Genomic DNA, 13,323 nt, shown 5'->3' with positions numbered 1-13,323 from the left:
CAGCTGTGGCTGGAGCTGTGGTGTGTCTCTGCAGGCAGGAGTGCAGGGTTACAGTGTAGCAGAAACTCGGAGCAGTGGCAGGGAAAAAACAGCCCGACTCCTGAACCGGGAGAGGCTGCCTCAGAGGGACAGGGTTCCTTGCAGCACCCGAGTAGATGRTGAGTGTCCTTTCCCGTGAAGTAASGTGTTAAWAAGGTCTCAGTTCAATGGCCGCTTTTAAGAGCAGAGCCTCACTCACAGTAGAAGTAGGAGATGGAACTCCCCAGTGGTGGTGGATTCTTCCTGCAGCAACTACAGATTGTCTCCCCTCCAAATACCTAGAGAGCAGGAGAGCTAGGAGCTGTGCCCAGCCCCTTTTTCCTAGCCMCAATTGTCGCGGTATCTCCACCYYTCCAARAGACACCCCCTCCWGATAAGGAAGTAGCCAGGTGCACYCTTCCCCCAGAGCTRGGCTAGTTCTTATGTCTTAAGTACTGGTCRTTATTGWGTCYTAGCAACAGATGGGACAAAATTCCTTAAGAACAAAAGGAAAAATCCTAACCTCCAACAGGTGAGCTGCTCTCTCATTTCCCATCCATTTCATATGACTAATGAGATGGTCAAATTCCCCTAGGGAAGCTTAAGGCAGCCATGCACCTGCAGTTGCATTTTGCTAATCTTTGCTCTTTATCTCTGCAGAAAGAAGTYGTAGTGGCAGCAGAGAGAAGTTCTGCGAAAGCTCGACTTGGTGGAAGGATTTTTGTCTTCTCTCTCTAAAAGTTCACGGTAGCCTTTAATACCATGGCATAGCTGTTCTTCTAGTGAAGTAGTATTGGTGCTAGTTTCCTGAACCCACCCAAACCAACARAACTCATCAGCAAGCTTTTGCTGAATTCTGTTGTGGGCAACAGCATCACTTACTTAAAACAAGCAAATGGTCTGAAAACCTTTTAGAGGCTGAAATGAGCAGGCAGCTGCCTTTTTGCTAGTAGTATTTGACTGTATAAGGAATTTTCTGTGACCACTTTCTTTGTTGGCCAGATTTGAGTATCTTCTTGACAAAACTGGGAAACTRCAGCACATAATTTACAATTCCTTAAATACTGTGATAAGGATTCTAAGTTATGGAAGGTAACTGTCAAAATAGTAYGCATGGAGGAGGGGCAGGTTTAAGACTGACAGGAGTGTGGGGACCAATCAACAGGACTGTCTCTCTCTTAAAKATTGAGACTTGCATTGAGGGTGTARTGCAGYTCAGATTTCCCAGGGAGAAAAGAACAAGGCAGACTGATGAAGTTTTAGGAAATGCTTTTGCAAGTGTAGCTGATTACTCTGATATCCTTACTGCTTGTGTATAAAATTCCATGACCATAGTAATGCAGAATTGTTAATGGCTTTTACTGTTAACAGTATTGTACTAATTAACACTAATTTTGTATGATGCAGGTTTAACAAAGTGTGCATCAATTATCTATTAAACAACTTGWGCAGCAGAATGTGTTGATGCTATTATTACCAACACCAGTCTGTAGACACGTGTGTTTTCTCTCTCTTGCCTCCTTCACAAAGGCAAAGCATTATTTTTATTTTAAATAAAATATCACAGAATTCTAAAGGTTATATTCCAAAATTAAACACCTGACCTTCCTAGGAATTCTCTCTCAGGGTGGTTGTTTTAAACAAATAAAAGCAATGTGAACATTAGTTTRATGTACAATGCATTCAAGTATCTATTGGTAAGGACTTTGCACAAATAGCAAAAAAAAATTGCTCAGTTTGGAGGTGTTTTACTATTTTACCTGCTAAGCTAAAAGGCTGCAAAAAAAAACCAAAACAGCTAAAAACTCAAAAGTATTAAAAGCTCCATTATTTTTCTCACCTTCTCATGCCACTAGTATCTGTATTTAAAGTCACATAAAGAACTGTTGGAAAGTAACTATGTACAACCCATTTAAACCAAATCTGATCACAGGCCTACACACCTTTATGAACCTTTTAATTTCCATCTTGACTCATTAGTCCTGAGAAAATAGTTCGCAGCTACAACTACTGTCTTTTCAACACCTGCCAGTACAGTGATTTATGTGGGGGCACCTAAGGAGCTGCTCAGTGTGTTACAGAGAGATTAAAAAAACCCAAACAAAAAGTGTGTGATGTGATTTAGAAATATTTCATGCTCCCTCTACAACCAGTGGAGAACTACACCCACAGAGAGAAGTCCTAGGAAAAAACAAATAGCCAGCATACAGCTTTTTCTCCTTCCTTCAGCCCATCACAGGACATCAGGCTTCTACACCTTTGACTAACCTGGCTACTTATGTGGTGCAGGCTAGTCCTTGCTTTGTCTTGGGGGAAAGACAGCACAACCCAGTTGTTGATTTTTACAAGATTTTGAATTATGACAACACAAGGAGTTGYAAAAATGCACCTGTATCCATGTGTGTTGAAATAAGTGTCAGATGGAAAACACAAATGGCATTATCTATAGGYCTGCTAAAACATAGTTCTGCAGTTCCTAAAACTGCATGTTTTGGGCCTAGATTAATTGTTAAGGAATATCCAAGATTAGTAGCTACATTTYAAAGTCTTTTATTGCTCACGTAAAATAAGAGACACTATTGTTTCTCATTGCTGCCAATCTCAAAGTCATGATTCACGAGAGATGCAGGTATCCTTTTTGCTTTGGAAGACATGTTCTCTGCAATTAAATAGGGCATTGAAAATCCATCCAAGAAGCACTCTTGGCGTGCATTTTTCTTTGACGTTTGACGTCAAATTCCTAAATCCATGGGTCAGAACCAGAATTATTGATCAATGTTGACTGCTGTTTTCCTTTAAGCSAAGAATTCTGTTCTCTGTAACAAAGGCCATTAAGCAAAGCAGTATTTGACAGAAATACTTAAAATGAGAATGCCCAAAAAGAAAGTACATGTATGTGATACAGAAAACTAAAGGCACATACATGGGGTGGAGGTAAAACTACTGTAGAAAGCATTCTGCCATTTTCCATTGYGTTTCTCTCCTTTTGTGCGTGAGCATTAACAATCTCCCTGTAGGTTTTTGGCACAAATATATATTAAATTAGCAAGTTTAGAAATTCTTGCAGTTTTCAGTAAGGAAGAACAAATACAAGGAAAGTGTCCAAAATCCACCCTGTGACAACAAAAGTCTCTTCATTCCTGTTGTTCCTACTGGTTTGTTAATGTGTTTCTGCTCAGCCCATACGTTTCTCCTTTAAGACTGGTCTTTATTTCTACTCTTCCAGCTGCTGGTTGGGATTTTTTCAAAGCGGCAGGAACCTAGGCAAGAAACAAAAGAGCCTGTGATTACCTGAGAAATCACTCTACATGTGGCAGAAAGAAATAAAGCTTTAGAGGCCTGAACCCTGATTTTTCTCCCCTTATTTTCAGAACAGTGTCTTTGGCTTCTCCMTCGCTAATACCTTCCAGTACCTTTCTCCAAGGCAGTCAGTATGTGCTGGACTTGGCTTTGAGCTACATTTAAGAATATTATAGTTAACTGTAGCCATAKTCAACAATCCACAAGGAACTACTTCCATCTGCTTCTTAGTAGCAAAAGAGGGGAGGGAAGAATGGGAGTTCATCTGAGCTTCCCTTTGTCACTTGTAGCAACTTAACTTTTGACTCTACTGATACAATAAAAATTATAGTGCCTAGCTGAAGTAGACAATACGTGTCCACAAATCCAGGAAAGGGTAGTCAATAGGGAAAATAACCCATATATGCTAAACTGAACACGGGCTACTTGGAAATCTTCCTAAAGCTTGGTACCATCAATGACAAAGACAATTGGAATGCATATGAGAAAGTTTGCATATTACAAACTTCAGACTTATAGTCAGGACAWCACAACCATGGCATCATTCTCCAGAGATACGTTATAGCTAGTACTTGTCCTCACCATGCTCTCAGCTCTGTTTACTCTTACAAGACAGGAATTACAGATCCAGAGTTAGTTATGTGGGCGGGAGAACGAGGGCTGCTTTTCCCATTAGCCTCAGCTTTCCTTGAGCTTCCAGGTGAAAGTAAACACTGCACATCTCATGGAACAGCCTGCAAATTCACTTCTGGCCAGTGCTGGGGCTCCCCCATCTCCTTCAATCCAGCTAGGGCACACCTTCTGTGTCATGGAGCAGACCCCGAGCTGAATTCTGCCGTGCTTTGTGGCCTACCCCTCTAAGCCATCTTATTTTCTGCCTTAGGAATGGACTGTACATGCAGAGTGGGAGGCAGGAACCTCGGCCAGCCATACGTACGTGAGGAGGTAGYGGAGGATCTAGGTGCCGCCCGAGGAAGGAAAGTAAGCGCCGCCAAATTAGACCACTTCCCAGAAACATAATCCCTGTCACCAGCCAAAATATCCTGGGGTCCTACGAACAGAACACTCCCATTAGTCATCCAACTATCTCTCCAGAAAAGGGATTACTTGACAATAATCTATCCCTCCTCACCRGTGTTTTCTTCCTTTACAGGAGGAAGCAGTAAACTCTCTACCATCAACAGCCAAGCCCTCCCTTGGGAAAAGGGCTGTTTCATAGTAAATCATTTTATTTAGGATCATCATACTGTTACTGTCTCATGCAGTTTTCCTTTCTTCATTGGGAAGTCTGAAAATTCAACCCGTATATTTAATTTGAAAAGGAAGAAGTCTTGGTTTTGTTTGTTTATTTTAAAGGTGGCATGTGCAGTTTTAAAGTTGTACCTCCCCAGTCTTAGGTATAAATATGTGCTGACAGTAGAGTACTTCCTCTGCTGTGCTGGAAATGCCCTGGCTACATGCCAGCTTTGTATCTGGAAGACAAGGCTAGTCTTGTCAGAATAGATGATCATAAAAGAAACTTTAATACTACTTTATAGTCAACTATTTATACAACCAAAAATTTGTCTTCCCATTTCTTTTGCATGGGAGTGACACAGAAAAAAGACTGCAATACTGTTTGCCATGSACTAATTTGCTTATTGCATGAACACATGAATCACTGGAATTCTGTCTATGGAAAGAATGAAGTTGTACCAAATACAAAATGCACTGTAAGATCAGAGCCCACATTTTATTACAAGCACAGCACTTGYTCCTTACCTCTTCAAGAGATGACTCCAAGTTCATACCAAATGCAACTCCTATGAGTCCAAAGAGAGAGACGGAGAAAGTCCCCATGGTCAGCTGCAAGTTCAGCCTCATCATCACATTACGGTGGCTAAAGAAGGGAGAAACATCTGTAAGGGGAACCCAAAAATTGATTTGCTGCCTAAATTCTCAAATTCCATATAGCATGCACAAAAATCAAATACTGAAAAAAAGGAAGTCATGCTGGAATTAGGTAACCCAGTGACAATGATCATGACACAACAGTACAAAGAGACTATTGCTTTGGCATTGCTACATCAGGACACCTTTAAAGGCAGCAGGTTCTGCTTAACCATCATCAGACTTTCCAGCAYTGCCCACTTCTCAGAGGTGTATATACACAAAGTAACTCTACATTTCTGCTCAATTTTGTGYCCTYTCACCACTGTCTGGCTGGAATTGAGATGTCCATMTTCATAGCAAACAAAAATTTACTGCTACCTTGCAAATTAATACTTTAAAAAAAGCAGAGTTGGTAAATGCTGCAGAGTATAAACTTGAGCCTGTCTTGGTGAATTCCATATTCAAGTCTTCCATTAAAAGATTTTTKTTGTTTACTGATGCAGCATCCACTAATTGATTCTACAGATAATTCCACAATGTAGATGAGAATATTAAATACTCAAAGACAGAGTGGCATGTTACTGTAAATGCAAGCTACAATTATTTTTCAGTAGAAAATGTAATAGTGAAAAATGTAACATGCATAAAGAGAAAACTTGCTTCTAAGTTATTAATTCTTGTATCACTCTACAGAGTAATAATTGTCCTGAACACCTGAGTAGTCTAACCAGAYTCTGGCAAGTAATATTTTCTGAACAGAATTTTAATATGGCTCTAAATTTCCAGACATTTCCAGTATTGAGTAGCTTCCCAGAAGCAKCTAAGAGAAGCTAGGTTTCTCCTGCTAGAGAAAACTGATGCCTAGCTACAGAGGTACATACTAATTACACATACTAATTAGGCTATCTTGTTGCTTTGCTTTATCCAGTTCACTGATAAGAAAAGTGAAATGCAGCTGTGACTACAAATCCATTCAACCCTCACTAGGAGGGAATTCTCCAACTTTCCTTGTAGGCAGGTTTGAGAAAGTCTAGGCCAAGAAAGAGTAAAATCTGCTCAGCTTTTGGTAATGTAGCAGATGGTAACTAACCTGTCAAGGTTGATAAAGATGATGCTTTCTGAGTCATCAATCAGTACTCTGAGTTCACGAGCTTCATTTAAAAGATCTTCTGCTTGTCTGTAATAATTCTCCAACAGCAGCTCCATTTCCTCTGCATGGTCAATCCCAGAYGTACTCTCCTCACTGCACATAATATATATTTTCCTGGTTAGCTACATAGTGTGTAGAAGTGTATTATTAATGTGTTAAGACATATAAGAATGGTGGGAAACAAGAGTACTGTTAGACACTACACCACCAAATACAATATTTTTGGTGAGAAGCTTCCATCAATTCCAACACCATAAAATAAAAGAAATATTTTTATATTTATCAGCAGCTCAGCACAAGCAGTCAATTATTTATAGTAGAGCAGTTAGCAACTGATGTGTTCAAAGCATGCTTACCACCACAAAACTTAAGTTTTTCAGATATTACAGTTAGTTATATAAATTTTATATTATATATTAAGTTACTATAAAATGCTAACAATTTTGACAGGAGATGCTTAACTTCTTGGTGCCCTCAAGTGGTGGGAGATAGTAACAGTACAGTCAAAAAATCCCAAGAATMAAACATAACCAAAAGTCAACATACAATTACACAGTGATGGAGATGGTTTAGGGTGTATATTAAAATGGTTTAGTTGTAAAGCATTTGATCTACACACAGCAATTACTGCAAAGCATTTAGGGATCATGAAGCAGCCAAGAGTGACTATCCAATGAAAGATGCTCTTAAGTGAAATCTGAGAGATTTTCATGTTGCTTCATGGTGCAACTGCTGGCGCAGCAGCCTTCCTCTAAAATACRTATGTTTCTGGCATTGACTACATGAAACCCGAGGCACCGGCGGTTCACAAGAGCTTGGAAACTARGCAGCAAAGCCAGGAAGATTGTTCTTCTCATTTCTCTAGAGAGACTGAAGTTTTTAATTAATCTCCTGGCATTACTGACTGCTAAAGGAAACTGTCTGAAATGGTTTTCCAAGAAAATAAGCAGTATGTCTTACAAACCAACTCCTGTAAGCTCCCTTAGGACCTTTAMCAGAGCACATAGTTACTCTCTTGTGGGGCAGAAACTCTGGGTTAGCCAACCTGATCTGAAAGCCCTCCAGACCTTGAGGTTTTCATTGCATGAAGATGAAAGGAGTTGCAGCCTTGAAAGTCTTAGAGCACTATCTGTGGTATTACAGATTCATACTTGATGAGTATCTCAAGATCATACTTGATGAGTATCTTTACATCTACACCAGCTCCTCTGTGAATGTACAAAATAAAGACAGCCATAAGGACATGAAAATAACTGCCAGTGGATGTGTTTTCATTAACTAGCCTCCATCTGCCTCATGAGTCTTCCACAYTCTGACATTCCTTCACACAAAGCTAAGAGGTCGCCTCATCTTTCTGGGCTAAGCTTAACATTCTGCTGCAAAAATTCTTGACRACCCCTATCTGCCTAACTGGGCTTCTCCACATCCTTTCCAGCTTCATGAGTTCATCTAATACCACAAATCATTTGCATCAATCCTGAAGTGAAAAAGAACTRTTCACACACTGCCAGCCTGCCTGCAAATGTGTTGTCATAGCTAATGTTTGCTGATGTGCCTCATGCAGACTGCCTCTCTGCATCCTGCAGCACAGCTCCAGCACTCTTCACACAACCTCCTACTACCYCTCTTACCCTTGTGCAACAGTGTCTGAAAAGAATGGATGCCTATGGGTTTCTCTTGACACGAGCATAAGGTGACACTGGGATTTTTCCTAGATGTCCCTTACACGTTTTCTACCATGAGGCAATAAAAGCTTTGGCAGCAGACTTAGCCATGCTCTGGGCAAAATCAGGAAAAAGACCAGCTGCTGGCTCAGGAGCAGCTGGAATTTAGAGCYACCTCTGATACTGCTCCAGACGATGTATTAGAAATGCAAATCATGTCCCAGTTCTGGAACACTGAGTTTCTGCTGCACATTTTGATTAAGCTCAGTAGGGCAAGATTTCAAATCTGTACTACCATGTGAATGATATTAATATGTACATGCAATGCAGTTAGCCAAAAGTATTATTCAGCAACTTCACAAAGTACCCTGGAAGGTAGCTTCTGTTATCTGCCTATACATAAAATGCATCTCTGTGCCCAAAATTTAAATACAATTCAGCTGAAAACATATTTRGATATTATATCATCTTTTTTGTTTTAGTTTTTATAAAGTGATCAGTGCTGCCGTTGCTGTCTTTTACTAGCACCCCAGAGTGCAATAGGATTGTCTCTGTATGTTCATCTCCTGGAATGCCATTCATCACGTGCCCAAAAGTGCTTCACAGCCTCTTTCCCTCAAGGTTCTGCCAATGAGCAAAAAGCTAGGAGGAAGGTGTTCAGAACAMTTCTAGTAAAGGAAGTGTGGTGCCTGACATATTCAAGACAAGCTTTAAAACCTGTCTCTGGTTTTTATTTTGGTGAAACTGAGGACAACGCTCCCAGAATGTGTCGATTTATAYTGAAAAACAACATTGGCTTTTTCTGCCATCCTGCTCCTATCTCATCACACACTAGATAAGCCGGCCTGTTGTGCCAAGAACTATTTGCAACTGTGTAACAACGGAGTTCCTCTCCAAAATGGCAACTACAATGATTTCTAAGTAGAAAGCATTAGGACTTAAAAAAAATTAGGAAGACCTTTTCTTTCTGCTATTTAGCAGGAAACGTCGCRTTCAGTGTTCAAGTTCTCCTCAAACAAAATACAGGGTTTAAAAAAAAGTATGTGGCTTCAAAAAATACATACAATACTTGTGGATCAGTCCATTTAGACAGACAGAGCTCTTCTATTACTTCTTCTTCATCTAAGATCTCCAGAATTGTTTCTTTGAAAACTTTTACATCTGTTTCCAGTTCTGACAAGCTGAAGGAAGAACAGGCAAAAGGTCAAGTAATCCCCAGCGACCCCAGTGCCCAAAGATAATCTCTACATGAGTTTGCCAGCCAGCACCCTCACCAGGTCGAATGGACAGGGAAGATTTCCTTGTGGGATTGTGAGAGACCCTTCAAAACATTCTCTACAAGCCMCACTCTTTGCTGTGGCAGTGATCTGCCTGGGGACCAGTGAGGTACAGACATGCACTAAAAGGCTTCCAGATGTGTTTCTGGATGAATTTGTAAGCCTGAAAAAAACAAGCACCTTTGAGCAAGTAGCAAGCGCATGTTTGCACTGTGATATGAGAGGGGCCAATACATTAAGGTATCACTGTACTAGTACTAGTATCCTTAAAGCAAAGATTTACAAAGGTTCACATTATGGGGAACATTTCCTCTTTATTCCATTCTCTTAGGTATTACTTTCTTCTGTCAGATTTAAGAAGCTTGACAGTATATGTGACAATTTAGAATTTATTTCCTTTTACCCCCMTTACACTAGGTATGTCATATACTGATTTTTTACATTTCTAAAAGAGATACACAACCCAGCATTAGAGTAATCTAGGAAATTAATATCAGATACCATTTTTCTAACATTTCAATGCATGCCATTTTCTGTGGTCATCTAGTCTCTACACAGCTTATTTACCTCTTGCCATTTTGCAGGAGAATGTGTAGTTTACTCCTATCCACAGATAAAAGCTTGGGGTCAACCAGAGCTTCCAGTGTCTCAAGGATCTGAGGCTGCAAAGTGTTAAGTCTTCCCTGCAGTTTGCTGATCTAGATAACAACATGATCCTTCATAAGAATTAAAATAATCCATTTAGAATGATTTGGGCAACTGATTCCTGTCTCTCAACACAGAATTCACAGTAACAGGTAGTTAATACAACCTGCTTTCCAGTGCCTGGAAAATACTTGCTATATGGATACCATTTACAACGTAAAGCCAGTGCAAAATACAATGTTTAATAAAAAGTGAACTGAAACCCAGTGACAGCTACACCAATAAGGCTGATAAAGCTAAAAAACACTATTGTCTAGAAATGTCATATTAGCATTAGCAAGCAGATTTCTAAGAYAGCTAGAAATCTGATTTGACTCCTGCTCAAGAGGACTCAGCACTTTTGTGTGTCTTCCATTTCAGCTACAGCATGTCACTAGAAAGGAGCTCTGACTTGTTAATTACCCAAATGATGGTGAAGCCATCATATCCAAAAAGCATCTTACTGGAAAGAGAATGAAAACACACATACACACAGAACTGTAAGAACTAAAGCAACAAGAGTCAAAACCAAAAAAAGAGGAAGTGCAGAATACATTTTAAAATATGTACATGTAAATACTGACACAAGACTGAATTCATACTGCCTTTCCTATGTAACAAGAACGTCCTAAACATTTAAAAAAAAATGAGATAGCTCACCCAGTACTGCAGGATTGCTTCTATGGCTCGGAATTCAAAGGGCAGGGAATATGTGACTAGCTGACCTTCCCCAGACAGCTGAGATGCTAGTTCATTGAGAAGCCAGTGTTCCAGACTAGAATTACGATAATCTAGTATCAGAAGAAACTCTGGTGTTATCACAGCCTTCAAGAACTGAAAAAGACAATACATATAAGAAGTCTGAAAAAAAACTCCACAAAGATTTCTCATAACTGTAGTATATTTGCYAATTTGGGCTTTGATAAAACCAATCTTCAAATGTCTTTTCAGGAAGAAAATAGCATGAAATTCTGTTAACTGCAAACAGGTTCAGATAGAAGAGGCTCAATCCCTGGCACTGTGCCAGGGATTGAGAAGAGGCTTCTCACAAGCCTTTCCTTTTGTGACAATGTTAGCGATGCTTCTTATGTCCTCAACCAGGGAAATGGTCACTGATGTGTACAGCTGGGGAACTCGCACTCTGACTGCTAGGCAGAACTCCAAAGACACACTTACTGCTGGACTGCATTTCACAAAAAGCTACTATAGAGCCGTGCAAGAAAATCAAAGTGCAAGGATAAGACAGGGTTTACACTCAACTGTAGGGAAACCATTACCTCCATTCTCATGATGATCCTGTTATTCCTGGTTGCAATGCTCATCACATGCTGAAATCTTAGATCTCGAGCTTGAAGACCCAGTTCCTGGTACAATTCTGTTTTCTTCTTTTCTATCATGAAAATATTTTTAAATGAAGACATTTGGAGGGGAAGCATATGTTCTGAAATGACATCTTAGTGTGCTACTAAGTCCCACAACAAAAAACCCCAGYTGTGCTATCTTAAAAAGTTTTCCTCCCATAAACTCCTCAATCTCAGTTATTTTCTATAAAGTTTAGAAGACTTAATCTTGAATGAAAAAATCTAGATATAAGTGAAAAATTTGGCCACGACAATTAATTTCACATCAAAAACAAGCAACTCCTTTGAGAATCCTAGAGGGAAAAACAAGGGAGAGAAAGTAGCATGCTGGTCAGAAGGAAAAATGACAAAGGAAAAATTACCTTCCTGTGAGAGATGGTAATACATTATTTTCAAAATATTATTTAAAAATRTACAAAAACTGTAACAATCAAGAGGCTTTGAAGGCCCAGTGGAAGGCAGCAAAACAGAGGAAACATTGCAGAATCCCAAATAAACAGTGAAGTATCCAAAACATGATTTTTTTTAACCCATATAGATTTCCAGTTGGCTCTTCTGTATTGAACAATGAAAAAAATCAAACAAATCCCCCAAAAAACTACAATAAAAACTTACCAAAATAGGTAGTATTTCCCTCTTTGTCAAACTTCATCTAGAAGAATGGAAAAAAGTATTTTTTTCAAAGAACCACTATAAAACAAGAAATCAATTCCTAAAATTAATTGCAGTTCCCTAGAAGCCAAATGAAAGCACATTATCAAGAGAAAGCAGCTTTTAATGGCCTCCATTCACAGTTCATCCCAATTAGGCAAAATAACTGCACAAAATGGCCAGATGCTTCACTGTGTTTGTGACTAAGGTCATCTGCCTGACAACATTCCCACACAAGCCCTCTTAAGGTGATTTACAGAGGTTCAGACTTAGAACAGACTATTTCTGTTGGAAGAGACCTACAATGATCAGAGCACAGTTCAAGGCTGACCAAAAGTTAAAGCCTGGTATTAAGGGTGCTGTCCAAATGCCTCAAACACTGACAGGCTTGGGACATAGACCACTCTCCAGRAAGCCTGTTCCAGAGTCTGACTACCCTTGGTAAATAATGGCTTCCTAATGTCCAGTTTAAACTTCCCCTGGCAAAGCTTTGAGCTATTCCCATGGATCCTCTCACTGGATCTCACAGAGAGAAGACCAGCAGGGCATCTTTCATCTGAGATTAAAAAATCAGCTATTTCCTCTGGAACAATCTGAAAAATTCAAAAATAAAACTTAAAGAGTTTTACGGATTGTCTGGTTAGGCCTTGTGTCCATGTCAAGTATTGCAATGACATGTTATTTAGCTTATACCCTGCACCTAAATACTTCTTGTCTTAGCATCTGTCATTCATTCATATTATTCATTTTACACCTGTATTTCCTAGTGAAATTATTTTCTTGGAAAGACTGCTATGTCTGACTTAATCATAAAGTTTATTATTCTGCTCACAAACAAAGTAGCCTAATCCCATATTACTGGATTTTAAACAGACTGTCAGTGATTTAAGCCTACCTAAGCATGCATCCCAGTAGAGCTGCAGTGGAGGTTACATGGCACCTTGTTGCAAAATGACTGCTTTTCATTATCAATGAGGAGACCTAACCTGCCTTCACTAGCACTAATAATGTGATTTTTCACAATACATCTTATTTAAAATAAAAATATAATGTGCAAACCAAGCAGCTTGCAAACAGCTTTCAGTCACCTTTAAAAAAGACACCATTGAGAGAGCTTGTTTTCCACCAAATCCTACATTTACTTAGAATTACAGCTATCAAGACACAGGACTAATATTTCTAAAAGGTATCAGCCAGCTTTGATAAACTTAAGAAGAAACTTCTGACTGCAGCACTTCCCACAGTTGATCTGCCTTCACAATTAGAGTCAAAGAACCTTAGAAAAGCATCTTCATCAACCCTATGTGCTGTAACTGGTTCTCATACCAGAGTACCTCAAACCAACA

At 39.5% G+C, this 13,323-nt stretch overlaps 2 protein-coding genes across 2 annotated transcripts in view; one reads left to right on the top strand and one right to left on the bottom strand.

Annotated features, from left to right (window-relative positions):
• The window catches only part of GPLD1 (glycosylphosphatidylinositol specific phospholipase D1), a 23,431-nt gene extending 21,943 nt beyond the window's left edge, over positions 1-1,488 (top strand). The window contains exon 25 of the mRNA XM_057376719.1: positions 679-1,488. Coding sequence (XP_057232702.1) covers positions 679-756 — 78 coding nt within the window. The 3' untranslated portion in view covers positions 757-1,488. The remainder of the gene's footprint in view (positions 1-678) is intronic.
• Positions 1,489-1,818: 330 nt separating this feature from the next.
• Positions 1,819-13,323, bottom strand: part of MRS2 (magnesium transporter MRS2) — a 12,173-nt gene continuing 668 nt past the window's right edge. Inside the window, exons 3-11 of the mRNA XM_057376718.1 lie at positions 11,942-11,978; positions 11,243-11,355; positions 10,626-10,799; positions 9,849-9,979; positions 9,069-9,185; positions 6,281-6,433; positions 5,080-5,197; positions 4,256-4,369; positions 1,819-3,278 (exon numbers count right to left, since the gene is read on the bottom strand). Coding sequence (XP_057232701.1) covers positions 3,168-3,278; positions 4,256-4,369; positions 5,080-5,197; positions 6,281-6,433; positions 9,069-9,185; positions 9,849-9,979; positions 10,626-10,799; positions 11,243-11,355; positions 11,942-11,978 — 1,068 coding nt within the window. The 3' untranslated portion in view covers positions 1,819-3,167. The remainder of the gene's footprint in view (positions 3,279-4,255; positions 4,370-5,079; positions 5,198-6,280; positions 6,434-9,068; positions 9,186-9,848; positions 9,980-10,625; positions 10,800-11,242; positions 11,356-11,941; positions 11,979-13,323) is intronic.

This window comes from Malurus melanocephalus, unplaced genomic scaffold (genome assembly GCF_030028575.1).
Source record: "Malurus melanocephalus ecotype Western Australia unplaced genomic scaffold, MMel_1.1 scaffold_288, whole genome shotgun sequence".
Lineage (NCBI taxonomy): Eukaryota > Metazoa > Chordata > Aves > Passeriformes > Maluridae > Malurus > Malurus melanocephalus.
The sequence above is the reverse complement of the archived record's forward strand: the minus strand, read 5'-3'. Positions and strand labels throughout refer to the sequence as shown.